General features: G+C 35.9%; 1 protein-coding gene across 12 annotated transcripts in view; it reads left to right on the forward strand.

Moving 5' to 3' along the window:
* Positions 1-14076, forward strand: part of PAA1 (P-type ATP-ase 1) — a 46264-nt gene extending 32188 nt beyond the window's left edge. For 7 of the 12 annotated variants that reach the window (XM_006849746.4, XM_088864770.1, XM_020670561.2 and 4 more), the window contains 12 exons: positions 187-402; positions 4760-4858; positions 5015-5164; positions 5637-5783; positions 6871-6921; positions 7032-7204; positions 7640-7772; positions 7974-8071; positions 9286-9523; positions 11373-11576; positions 12942-13022; positions 13584-14076. In XM_006849746.4, coding sequence (XP_006849809.1) covers positions 187-402; positions 4760-4858; positions 5015-5164; positions 5637-5783; positions 6871-6921; positions 7032-7204; positions 7640-7772; positions 7974-8071; positions 9286-9523; positions 11373-11576; positions 12942-13022; positions 13584-13838 — 1845 coding nt within the window. In that variant the 3' untranslated portion in view covers positions 13839-14076. Of the gene's footprint in view, positions 1-186; positions 403-4506; positions 4661-4759; positions 4859-5014; positions 5165-5636; positions 5784-6870; positions 6922-7031; positions 7205-7639; positions 7773-7973; positions 8072-9285; positions 9524-11372; positions 11577-12941; positions 13023-13583 lie in introns of those variants that run through there. The other 5 variants (XM_020670562.2, XM_088864772.1, XM_088864773.1 and 2 more) reach the window with 3 other exon arrangements.
* The last annotated feature ends 214 nt before the right edge of the window (positions 14077-14290 follow it).

A 14290-nucleotide genomic window follows, 5' to 3' on the forward strand; every position in this document is an offset into this window, starting at 1 on the left:
TGGTTTGTTGTGCTTGCAGTTATGTTTTTCTTTTATTTGCTGGCATATTTCTGCTGTTGTTCATTTGTTCATCCATCTTCTCTTTGGATGCTCCTTTCACATGAACTACAAAAGCAATCCTTTGTACATTCAAAGTTGAAAGCTAAGTTTCTGAAAGCTACTGAGTTGGGTTCTTTTCTGACCCAGGGTTGGAGAGCATTCTTTGAGGAACCAATTATGTTGTTGGCTTTTGTTCTCTTGGGAAGAAACCTTGAGCAAAGGGCAAAACTGAAGGCTGTCAATGACATGACTGGACTTCTGAGTATTATTCCAAAGAAAGCTCGTCTTATGGTTGATAGCAATGTTGTTGAAGTTCCATGTGATAGTCTGACTATAGGAGACAAAGTTGTTGTTCTTCCAGGAGTGAGTAAAACTATCTGTTTTCCTTGATCTGTTGATGTTTGTTTATGCGTATGTTACGACTTAACATCGTGAGGCTCGAGTGCAAGGCCCCTACTTTTGTCCCTTATATTTCCTTAAATTTAGGTTATTCTAAAATTTTTAATATTGGTTGTCTTTAGATTTTCATCTAGATTGAATAATTGAACTGGTGATGAGGCTCATCACATTGTGATTTGCCTATGTTAATAAAATTGGGTTCAGTATTTCAATTTTTTATTGGTTAGAACTTTTTTTCTCATGTGGGATAGAAGATGGTAGACTTGAATCTTTTGGTGTGTGAGTTGTTTTGATGAATAGGGTAGCAATTGGGTTGGTTAGTTTTAAAGAGAAATATAAATTATGTTTGGTTAGGATAAGGCTTACAATGAAGTGGTTTGATAAGGTCTACGTGAGTTCAATGAGGTAGTTTGATGCGGTCCATGTGAGTTTTAAAGAGAGAGAGAGAGAGAGTTTTTTGTGGGTTTTATTTATTTATTTATTTTTTCTACGTGTATTTAAAGAGGAGATGTCCCTTCTTTGTAAATAGAGTGATTGGTGATTCAGTAAAGAGTTTGATCTTGTGAACAGATCTTGGGATGGACTCCCTTGCAGACACAGAGAAAGGGTATAATCTCTCAAAACCTTTTTTATTTTATTTCATTTTGTAGTTATTATTTTTCCCTGCATCAATTGGTATCAGAGCTTTGAGATCCCTGCTGATGTAGTTATGGAGAGCTTAGATCAAATATTTGAGCGATTGGATCAAAGAGAGACTCAAAGACGACCTAGTAGAATGTATTAGTAAAGTAATAGAACAATTTCTATGCGATCTATTTCATAGATTGCAATCGGAGGAAGATGACAAAGAGCATGAAGAGGTAACTCTCAGTGCAAAAGATATTGACAATTATGAAGAAGAAAATATACTAGTTGCCATATGTGAAATACAACCCTTTGAGATTAAAGGAAAATTCCAAAATTCGGTAGTTCAAAATTCCTCAACAAATTGCACTGCTAGTGTCTACTCAGTTGGCTCATAAAAAAACGACAAACTACCGAGAAGAATGGTCGGACTACATCTCCAATTATTTGATTGGCCTTTGAAGGATGTAAGCTTGAGGTTGAGCTTCTCCCAACCCTGGGAGAATGATGCAAATAAAAAAATTAGAAAATTTAAATTTTTGCTATTGTTATTTCTTTTTTTTATTGGTTAAAATACTTTTTTCTCATGTAGGATAGAAGATGGTGGACTTGAATCTTTTGGTGTGTGAGTTTTTTTGGTGCAGGAGTTGTTTTGATGAATAGGGTAGCAATTGGTTGGTTAGTTTTAAAGAGATAAATATAGATTATATTTGGTTAGGATCATCATCATCATCCTAGCATTTTCCCAATTAATTGGGGTTGGCTACACAAATCCTGGTCCGCCATTCTACTATCTTAAAGGCCATACCCTCAGCGAGGCCATAAGTCCCCATAACTTTTTGGACTACTTCCATCCACGTCATTTTGGGTCTACCCCTTGCCCTTTTCAATCCTTCCACTTGATCTAACTCGCACCTCCAAACAGGTGTTGTACTTGGTCGGTGCCACACATGGCCAGCTCACCTAAGTCTACTCTCTCCCATCTTATTGCCTATTTGTGCCACACCTAAATTCTCCCGAATGGATTTATTTCGAATTCTATCCTTTCTTGTCTTACCACTCATCCATCTCAACATCCTCATCTCTGCTACACTCATTTTATGGATATATTGTTTTTTGTTCGCCCAACATTCTGCCCTATAGAGCAAAGCTGGTCTCACTGCTACCCTATAGAAGTTGCCCTACAACTTCATTGGTATGCGGCGATCACATAAAATTTCAGTTGCACATCTCCATTTTGCCCACCTAGCTCTAATTCTGTGTGCGACATCTTCCTCAATCTCTCCATTTTCTTAGATTATCGACCCAAGATATCGAAAGGTCTACATGAGTTCAATGAGGTGGTTAGGATAAGGCTTACAATGATGTGGTTTGATAAGGTCTACGTGAGTTCAATGACGTAGTTTGATAGCATTCACATGAGTTTCAGAAAGAGTTTATTTTTGTGGGTTTTTTATTTATTAAGTGTATTTAAAGGGGAGATGTCCCTTCGTTGTAAGTAGAGTGATTAATGACCAAATAAAGAGTTTGATCTTGTAAAAAGATCTTGAGATGGACTCTCTTGCAGACCTAAAGAGAGGGTGTAATCTCTGAAAACCCTTTTTATTCTATTTTATTTTCTTTTATTATTTTTCTCTGCATCAAAACTTGGGTTTGTGTTACCTTCTGTGGATTTTTCATCTTTTTTTTGGCTCGTAGGATTAATGTCGGTCCATAGGAAGATGATTTTCAAGATTTTATGGTATTTACCAAAGTTTAGAGACATGGACCGGGCCACTTGTATATTGATTCTACCCACATAGTCCAAGTAGGCGATTTTAAGATTTAAGATAGTATTGGGAAAGACCATTTTGAGTAGTAATTGAACTTTTTCCTTTTTTGTCATTTTCTGATGCAATTCATGCAAAGCTTCATATATTTCATAATTTATGAATCTATTCATTTGAATCATCCATAGAACATTCATTCCATCCATCCATGCATAAGAACAGTGCTTACAATCCTCCAAGGAAATGCTAAAAAATATAATGGAATTTTATAATGCGTAATGTATAGATCTTCTATTCGTAGAAAAAGAATGTAAGCCAAAGTTACACTAGCATTTTGAATGAAAGAAACGGCTACAAGCTATAACCAAGGTGATCATTGTGGGGAATTGTCTAAGTTCATCTACTATGCTTGTACCCTTTCATCTCTAAACCGTGACAACCCTAATCATGATTCATGGCAACCTGAATCATGTCTGGCTGCCACTAGTGCCCTTCCCAAAGTATCCAAGCAGAGAACTCTCTGCCACGATCAGTCAATCATCATCTCGTTCACCACCAATGCCAACATTCTTGTCAACTTTAATGTCTTAACAATTTCTTCTTTCTCAGTCTTCTTGTGTTACTAAGGTTGCCATCTGTTGGTTGATGGACAAGCTTTTTTGGGTGCATCAATCCAAGTTCTTTAATTATCTGCTTGTTTAAGACTGATTTTCTCTCTCCATTAGTATTTCCTTGACGGAGTCCTCAATAAATATATAATCCAATCTCTTTGGTTTGCAGTCTCACAGTTCCGTCAGTGGCCTCTTCCTCATATGCTCAATGGGTAACGAATGCAGACTAAAATCGCTATGAGCCTCGTCTTCCCTGTGTGGATTAGTTGGAAAGTGCCCTAGATTCATTTACTCATGGAAAAAGAGCAGTTCTAGCTGAGAGTATGAGTTTTGAAAGATGTCCCTCCATCCTTGCTTTAGAAGAGTGATAGGTCTCCTTGTTTCTAGATGAACAAATGGAGAAAATAACATAGAAAGGCATTATCAGTGGGCCCAAGTGCCCAACATAAGCCTTCAGGTCTCAATTGAACCAGTTGTTGGCTTAAAATTTGAAGGGTCTTTCGACCCTTTGTTTAAATAATGTTCTTTTAGTCCTCACAACATGGCTTTAGCTTTGGAGTGTAGCTTTGGGGCATAAAATCCAAGGTTATCTGAAGTTGGGTGAAGTATGTTATAGTGATTGGTCAGGAGGAGTCGTTTGTTATGCATAGCCTTATCAGTTTCAGCTTTTTGTTTCAAGAAGTTATTTTCTCAACGTTTACTTTTAACTGTTGACCGGAAGATCCAGCCTAAAGTCTATGGCTGTAGACGCTTAGATTATGATTTACAGTAGCAAGAACTGGGGTATCTGGCAAGCATTAGAGAAAGCTTAAAGAGAAACTCATCTAGAAGTGTCTCTCTGCTCGTTTCTTTGCATATCTCGTGCTTGTTACTGAGCAATTCCTAATCAATGGACTTGTACTCGAAAACAACTCTGGTACCACCCTACTTTCAATTTCAGATTCTTACATTAACATCTTCTTAGATAATCTATGAATTTTTCTTTTGGACTTATTTAATAATCATTATTCTCTCACATTGATTTATGATTTCCTGCTTGTCTTCCTCTTTTTGCTGAACATAAGAAACCTATGCACTTATAGCCATTTGGCTTCGAGAATAGTTAGTCCCACAGTAGGAACCTCACTGCTACAAGGGAGAACTGGGATGGGTTTGAAAAGGTTGAAACTTCTCGTGTCTATAAAGACATTTGGTTTCCATTAAATGGGAAAATAGAAGGTAACCTTAATTACTGTTACAAAATTTCCTTTCTTCTAATTTTATTAGTATTCCTTTTCTGATCATACCATTGGTGTCTCTTTAACTTCCGTTATTTAGGATCGTGTTCCCATTGATGGAATTGTGACAGCTGGTAGAAGCACTGTTGATGAATCCAGTTTCACTGGAGAGCCTCTTCCAATAACCAAACTCCCAGGGGTATATTTTCTTTCTTTTGTTTCTTTTTTTGTTCTTTATTGCAATTTTTTACCATAATCACATATTTTTTAACCATTGTGTTATTGTTCTTGTAGCAATAGTTTTTCCAATTTTATACTCCTGTTTTTATCTTTCTAAGAGTCGCTTTTGTCCTAGACTGAAGTTACTGCTGGAAGCATAAATATTAATGGCACACTGACAGTAGAAGTAAAAAGACCTGGAGGTGAGACTGTTATGGGGGACATTGTCCGCTTGGTTGAAGATGCTCAGAATAGGGAAGCTCCTGTACAACGGCTAGCAGATAAGGTCCTTTGAGCCTCCCATGTTTCCAGGGAATATAAATTTTAAGGTTCCCAATTTTATTACCTGGAAAATTTGTGAGAATCATTAGCTGTCACTTCAAGTATTGTAAGATAAATTGAGCAAGTATCATTGTAAAGTCCTGGTTAGACTGAAAAAGCATTCTTTCAGTGATCATTATGTTATTCAAAGTCCTGAGATAGTCCCCGTGGCAGACGAATGCTGCCTAGGACTGCTTTATATGATTGTTTTCATGTTCTGACATGACATTCCCTAAAAATTTGGGCTTTGAGAAATGTGCACCTGTGTTTTGTTAGTGTAAAACTTTCATTAATGTTGATCAAGGTTGCAGCTTGATAAGCAAAGTTTTGTTTGGAATAAACACTAATGCATTTATTTCTGTCATCTTGGTCATTTGCTGGTACAACCGCCTCGTTATCTTTGTTATGATCAAAAGGAATATTTATTATGACACCAGGTTGCTGGTCGCTTTACCTATGGAGTCATGGCCCTTTCAACTGCTACTTTTCTATTCTGGAATTTGTTTGGTTCAAAACTTGTACCAGCTATCGTCCAGCAAGGAAGCCCAATTTCACTGGCGTTGCAACTATCCTGCAGTGTTTTGGTAGGGCACATTTTTTTGCACGTCATTACCAATGCTTTTTTGAATCTCCTTTTAATAAATGTAATTGTCAACTAAGTTCACATTGGCATGCTGGAAGCATGATTTCTCTTTCCCTGTAATATAAATCATTATCAGCATGTGCTTATCCCCTTTTTTTGTTGAATTCGTTTATGGAGGATATGGAACTCTTACTATATCGGCTTTTAATGTATTTAGAAGCAACATTTGTTGAAGAACTTTGTCACAGCATTGTCACATTATGACATTTCAGCACCCAAACTTAGAACTCCTGATGGGCTCTTGTAGGAAATTGTCTATCCACCATTCCCATTCACTCGCAAGGACTTTCTGCCAGCATTTCTGCTGACTAAGGTTGAGAAATTTTCTTGGATTTGTGAAATTCATTCTCATTTGTGAGAAAAGGGGGTGCTTCTTTGTGTGCAATCATGTAATCGATGCAAATACCCTTTGATTTGTTGACAACGAGTATTTAACCTTCCTTATGGCCACATACATTAAAAATGATGCTATAGTTTGTGTGTTTTTGGTTTTGGATTTTCTATATCTTTTGTTTCTTTCCAATTGAAATTTGGGTGATGGGTTCCATATTTCAGTTTTTTCCACTTTGTAAGATTTTGTTTTTGTTAGCTTTGTACTATCTCCAAGTATTTTAATTTTGAAATGTGAATTTCTATGTGATTTGGGCTTTGCTATGGTCCTTCCTGTGGTTATCAGCTATTGAACCTGGTTCAGAATTTGTTCTCCAGATTGTGTCTATTTAACTTTTCAAAATTGGTGTTGATTTATTGCGATATTTAGTTCTGTTATATCATAATTCTCTTTCATAATCACTTGACACATCCATATTGAGTTTTTTATTTGGTAATGGTGTTCCTACTTTGTATAGTGAAGGCTTTGCAATTTTTACTTCTTGATGCTTCTTTAGCAAAGATAGTGCTTTTAGTTGTCTTCATTAGACTTTGTTTGCTTCAGTAGATGTGCTGACTGCTATTGAAGACAAGCATATTTTGCTTTCTCCTACCATTTTATACTTCGAAGTTTCAGGTTCTCATTTATTGAAGTGCAGGTCGTTGCATGCCCTTGTTCACTTGGCCTGGCTACACCTACTGCTGTACTGGTACATTTTTGTCAGAAGTGTAACCCTCACTTATTGGTCCAACTTTCATATTTGTGATAACAACAATTATTTGATTTATTGCTCCATTTGGTTACTTTTGCCTCCTAAAGGTTGGAACTTCGCTAGGGGCAACTAGGGGATTGCTTATACGTGGGGGTGATGTATTAGAAAAATTTGCATTGGTCAACACAATTGTATTCGACAAAACAGGGACTTTGACAGCTGGAAGGCCTGTTGTAACCAAAGTTGTGACTCTGGAACAGGAGCACTTGCACTTTTCTCAGTTGAGTTTAAGAACTTATATTCTTCTTTGCAGTGTATATTTTATGATGGTTGCTTGTGCTGTAATTTTCTTTCATTTAATAGTGAGGGAGGATCTTGTGAGGACATTTGAGTATCGGGCTCCGAGTTTTGATGTAATATTTGTTAAAAGAAACCCAGTTACAAAAAACTTGAATGCTGACATAATAGAATTGTTCTTTGACCTTCGATATAAATTGAACGTTTCAATGCCCTTTGTCTCCATCACTACAAGAGAAATAGCTTTGAAACCTTGGAACAGAAGTACTCTTAAATTTGGTTTATGTCAATTCACTGCATTAGATTAAATACTAAATTTCTTAAATAGTTTAAAGGTGATATTAAACATTAAAAAACCTCAGGAGAATCTGAAGATCAATACATCAGAGTTGCTCAATTCACATGTCCTTTGATACAGGAATCGTACGTCTTGTACATGGTCAGAGCATGAGGTTTTAAGATTAGCTGCAGCAGTTGAATCAAATACAAATCATCCCATTGGTAAGGCTATTATTGAAGCAGCCCAAGCTGCTGGTTGTCAATACGTGAAGGTAATTTTCTTCCATTTTTTCTGGGTAAATGTTCAACTATAAGTCTATTTAAAACTAAAAGCACTTCCAACTTATTGTTTTTGGCTTGATAAATTCATGCGGAATATTTAACTCTGGTATCTAATCAACAGGATGTTATGTTTATGTGTTGCAATTCTTTCTTTGAAGATTTAAGCGGTGTTATTCCATTTATTTTTACAGGCAACAGATGGAACATTTTATGAGGAGCCAGGATCAGGTGCAGTGGCTACCGTTGAATATAAAAGGGTTGCAGTTGGGACGACAAGCTGGCTTCAGAGGTTTGTGGTTTTTTTTAAAGGATAAGATCAAGCCGTCCATAATTTATGATAGCATATGATAATTAAGCAGCTCAAAAACCATGATGACTTCGGGATACACTATAGATTCATTTAGCGAAAAATAGGACGTTGAACCTGTGATTGAATTAAGGGAAATTATACTATACTCCAATGGACTATATAAAACCGATTCTATTGGGTCATACATCTGTTGAAATGGACGGTAGTTTTGGGCTTGGGCTCGGGCTCGGATGGCAAAGGTGTTGATATTGCAACACCATGTTCCAAGATTGGATCCTGCCACCAATACCCAAAAAAAAAAAAAGCAAAAGAAATAAAGCATTTCTGTGAGAGAGTGAGATCACGCGGGAATCCCGTTCTTTGTCCATCACCTTTTAGTCATTTCAATGGAAATAATGACCCAATGGACCGTCGCTTTTCCATAGTCTTCTACTATAGCATAATTTCCTATAGGAAAGCCCCCCAATGGACAATGTGTTGGTCCATTTCTAGAGTGTTGGTCACACCCCCATAAATCATGTTAGCTCTTGATTTCTTGCAGCATTTGTTGGGTCATTTGAGTGCTTAGGAAATCCGGACTCGGGCTTTGACTCACCTGGGGCCTGAGTCCAAGTTCTGCAGTCTGACAGGTGAATCCGAAATTGGACCAGGCACTTTTGAAATGAAAGTTTTGAAAATTATGAAAAAATGGGTGATTCAGGTGATTCTGGAGTTCTTCTGCCCAGAGCCACCCAGCTTGTGATCGATTCTAAACAATGGACAATTGAATTTGAGCTCTTAAGCTGTGGACCTGATGGTCCAATAGATGGACAGTCCATGGTCATAGCCATCCAAGAAATTAACAATGCTTTGGGAATCAATGGTGGGCAAAATGACAGCATGATCCATAGGAAATTTTTCCTTCCTTCTATTGGATCTGTCATACATTAATTCTCTAAATTTCTAGGAACACGAATGTTGATTTTGTGCCACGCTTGTGTTGGTGTGTTTTTTATGTGCTTCAGAAGTGAACCAGGACTTACTAATATGAGTCCAGGCCAGGATCATTTTGGCTTAAAATAAAGCATTTTGAGAAGAAATGAGAGCCTTCTTCAAAATCAGAAATAATCTCATGGTTTATATGTGTATTTATGTCTTCATGCAGAACATAACTGCAAAAATTTATTTTGTTTTCTTTTGTTTTCGGGGAGCAGACAGGGAGTTGATAAAGGTTCATTGCCAAATCTAGAGGAGAATAATCAATCTGTGGTCTGCGTAGGAGTGGATGGCACTTTAGCTGGTCTTGTGTATGTTGAAGATAAGATTAGAGAAGATGCCAATCAAATGGTTGAATCTCTCAGTAAGAAAGGAATAGATGTTTACATGTTGTCTGGTGATAGAAAACAGACTGCTGAATATGTTGCAACCATGGTCGGCATTCAGAAAGAAAATGTAAGTAGGCCATCACCAGCTTCAATGACATGCATTTTATCGTAATCTTTGAGAAAGTTCATTTTTGTCAATTCACTTCGAAAATTTGGTGTTGCTATTATCCCTAGTTGGTCAATTGATGATTGTTTCTCTTAACCCAAAAGTATGATTGGTTATTTTTCTTAATTGTTTTTTATATCACCATTATATATTAATAATTAAAAGCTTCATGTTACATCATATTCACTGTTGTATGCTGGTTCACAAAAGTAAATGTTATGCTCTCCATATTCTCAGTGCAATAGGCCCTTGAACTTGTAACAATCTATATAGCGTGCAATTGCAGAACCTCATTCTACCCCTCTGATTTTACTGTTCATTTAATGTTGTTATCTGATATATGGTTCTTAAAGAGCATTAAATGGCATGACAGGGAGCGAAAAAAACTATAGCACCTGGGTCTCTTGGGTCAATCTGACTTTTGGCAGCCCACTTCCCTAAGATTTTGCAATGTTCATCCTTTAAGGCTGGCTTATTGTCATAGGATCATAATCATCTTTTTAATTGGATAGTTATTTTTGAGATGGAAAAAAGTGAGGTAAAGTTCCCCACAAGAACTTATTGTAGACCAGTCCTACATACCCGTACGTGCACAAACACATAGTAAAGTGATTTTGATTGCGTTAGACCTGAAATATACTAAAAAAAGAAGCTTGTAGGCTTGAATGTATACCAGGAAGATGAGTTCTTCAATGCCATTATTTAACTCATGAGGGTTGGACATATAATCCAATGTAAAAGACATAGCAAAGACTAAGAAGTTCCTAAGAAAAAGAAGAAAGCATACGATATAATCAACATTTCTCAAAAAAAGAAGGAAGAAAGCATATGATATACAGAATTGTAGCACAGGATTTGAACAATATATTTTTGAAGTAATTTTCAGTGGAGTGCACATACAGCCCAGAATTTAATTATGTAGCATGGATGTGCTTCCAGTGACCACATAACCTTAGCTAAGGAAAGCAAAAATTTGAAACTGTAGTGTTAATAAAGCATAGTGGGCATTGTGGATGAAAATATATGGCACTTACATTGGCCTCAGGAAAAGGTTTACACGGAACCGAGGCTCTAAACAATCAAATTAGAGCCCACCTAAAAAATTTCACTAGAAGAGGTTGTTTTGATGCCCAAATATCTTCAAATTGATCATCTCCAGATCAATATGCATGGACATGAGAAAAAAATGGATTTCAAGTTTTGGAGATAGTGCATCTTGCAATGCATTTTTGTACCATCAATTTTCAAGATTTTCAAGTTTTAATAGATCTGCTCAATCTACACTATTTTTTGGTCTTTAAATATTATAATTAATAATGGAAATATATTTTAAGGCTATCACAAAGATTTCCAATATTGGAACTACATTTCTCGACACTATTTGAAGGTGCGCTTTACTTTGATTGTTTAGAGCCTCGGCTCTATACAAACTGCACCCTTTTTTTATGGCTATCTCTTTGTACTTATTGCTTTATACTCAATACAACAGTTAACAGCTTCAAAATACATAACTTTTATTCTTTATGGAAAAGGGGAAGTATACTAATAATCCAATGGGACCATGTAAACCATGTAAAATCTGTTATCCATTGGTTCATCACCTTGCAATGAAGTGGACAGAGATAGATAAAGTTTGAGGGACCAACCAGAATAAGATGTGACCATAAGTGGATCCCACTCTCTATGTATCGCTTTGATGGATGGTGATGACCCAGTGGACTATTGTTTTCTCCGTCCATTAGATGGTATACCTTTCCTTCTGAGAAAGTAATGTGCTTTATGTGATGGAAATAATTCGTGAGTCTGGCAGGTGCTTGCTGGAGTGAAACCGGATGAAAAAAAGAAATTCATTGGTGAACTTCAAAAAGAGAAAAGAGTGGTGGCAATGGTTGGTGATGGTGTCAACGACGCCGCTGCCCTTGCATCAGCAGACGTCGGAATCGCAATGGGAGGAGGGGTAGGGGTTGCTAGTGAGGTGTCTACTGTTGTACTTATGGGCAATAAATTATCACAGGTAGTAAGCAGTGTTCATTTACCTTGGAGTTTGCAAGTTAATATTAAAATGAGGGAAATGTATGGAAAATCCCAGTTTATTATCAGAATTTGGAAAATAGTCCTCATATTTATATTTTATGCTTAAGTCTCACTTTTTTACAGCATTGCATTCGAATTTTATTTTCTTCTATGTATTGGGTTAAGCTCAAATGTTGGGTGTTTGTGCTTCTCACCATCACACATCTGTAAAAACATATTAAAACATAATTCAATGGAACAAAAGGACAAAAATACCCTTACAAGTTCCAGGGGCATTGTGGTCATTTATTTATTTCAAATTAGTTTTCTCTTGTATTTTTTTCAGGTGTGTGATGGTGTGAAATATGGACGCCACAAATTTGAGCTTAAACCAATGTATAGAAAAAGTTAAAATACAATATACAATAGAAAAAAGTGGGACTTGGGCATCAAAATATGAAATGCAGGGGACTGGTTTTAAATTCCAATGGATTTTTCCATAATTTTCCCTAAAAATTAGAAATAAGCATCTGTTATGAAAATATCAGATAAGCGATATTGTAGAATTTTCTTACGTTATTTTTTTATCGATATTTCTTTTTTTTTAGTTTTTCTTTCTTTACTTTTATTTGCTTCTTAGTTTCTCTGGGAGTTTCTTTAGAAATAAGTTACGTATTAAAAGAGATTTTCTACAAACTGCACTGTCAACAAGTTCTCTTTCATGAAATTTTTCAGTGAAGAACATAAAGATGTTTGAAATAACATGCCATAAACACTAGGGAAAAGTTTATATAGAACTAAGGCTCTAAACAATCAAATTAGAGCCTACCTTAAAAATTTCAATAGAAGAGCATTTTTTGATGCTCAAATATGCTCAAATTAATCATCTTGACGTCAAGATACATGGACATGAGAAAAAATGGATTTTAAGTTTTGGAAATAGTGTATTTTGTAATGCATTTTTGGACCATCAATTTTTAAGATTTTCAAGTTTTCATAGATCTGTCGATCTAGACTATTTTTGAAGCTTTAAACATTATAAATAAAGATGAAAATATATTTTAAGGCTATCACAAAGATTTCCAATGTTGAAACCACATTTCTCAACACTATTTGAAGGTAAGCTCTAATTTGAATGTCTATACAAACCGCACCTTAAACACTAATCTTAAATGGCCAAAATATTTTTTTGTGGAACGCTGAGGTGACTGGATCTTCATAATGGTTTATGTGCCTTAATTTTTCACTATAGCTTTTATACATAAACTTTGCATTTTCCAGAACACGTCAGCTGACAGAACAGTGTCTCCCCACTTTTAAGATTATGAATTGTGAATCTTTGCTAACACTCACTTACTTCTGCCAGTTGCTTGATGCCCTCGAATTAAGCAGATTAACCATGAAGACAATCGAGCAAAATCTTTGGTGGGCGTTCACATACAATATTGTAAGTTCCTTTTCTTTTATAATTTGTTTAAAAATATCTTTACCTATCTGTCTAAAAATTTTTGTGAGTAAAACTGTGATTTTCTCAATCACATTTGAGCAGCTGTAAGCACTATGTGAAGTTTATTGGATCCTTATTGCTTACCAGTATTCTTTCAGACTTAACAGTTTGTTGCTGTTGTGCTTTCCAGTTTACATGATTATACTCATCCGTTATATAAATACTATTCCTTTTCCTGATGGAAAAATACAAGAGCATTGTATTCCCCAAGATTGACATCTTCTTAACATAGCTGGCCACAATGTGACAATCTTGAGGACTATTGTAAATGTCAAAAGAAAACAGCTCTCTAAATTGACTGGAATAGTTTGTACAATTTACATGATATAAGCTCTATGATTTGATTGGTTTCCTTCTATTTTGAATAGTTATTGTTGGGGGTGTTTCATTCTTTTACATTGAACTTTCACACTTACTTTTTGCTTTTATTGATATCCGTGTAATGTTTGTGCCACGGACTGGTTCTTGCTAATCATGCTGAGTTGATGGATGGTTTTGCAGGTTGGCATACCCATAGCGGCTGGACTATTATTACCAGTGACTGGGACAATGTTAACCCCATCCATTGCAGGAGCTCTAATGGGCTTGAGCTCATTAGGTGTCATGTCAAATTCGTTGCTTTTGAAGCTCAAGTTTGGACTAAATTATAAACCAGAATATTCAACTTCACATCACAAAACTAAGTCTCAGGATGATATCATTATTGAGCACAAAAAGATGGAGGAAGGATATCCTGCTAAGTGGAGAAACACATAAAAGTACTGATTATTTATTTTATCACTATCAGGGAAATAAAACTAATGCTATTTAGAGTTTTTTGATCTGTGAAAAGTAGAATTCATTGTTCTTTTTTGTTCGTATATTTTGTTATTTTGTAACCTCACGAAAAAGAAACGATTCTGGTTCTGTTGTAATTCTTTGTAATTTAAACTGAGACGAAAATTCGGCTCCTTTGGAAGTTCTTCATTCAATGCAACATAGAGTCTTTGATCTATGAGAATGGCTAGAGGGTGTGGAAATAGAATTTGATTTCTGCTTAGCAATAAGTGTATAATTTATACCTAATCTCTCGTTGTATCAACTCCAGGCTTCACTCGGTTTGAACAGACTTATTAATTAAATATTCCATTCTTGATTAAGGATGCATTTATGAGTAAGATGTAAATGTCTCATCCATCTCTCTCACTAATGCCAAGGGCCGTTCTTTT

Source organism: Amborella trichopoda, chromosome 4 (assembly GCF_054954075.1).
Source record: "Amborella trichopoda isolate Santa Cruz 75 chromosome 4, AtrichopodaSantaCruz75HAP2 v2.0, whole genome shotgun sequence".
NCBI classification, from domain to species: Eukaryota; Viridiplantae; Streptophyta; class Magnoliopsida; order Amborellales; family Amborellaceae; genus Amborella; species Amborella trichopoda.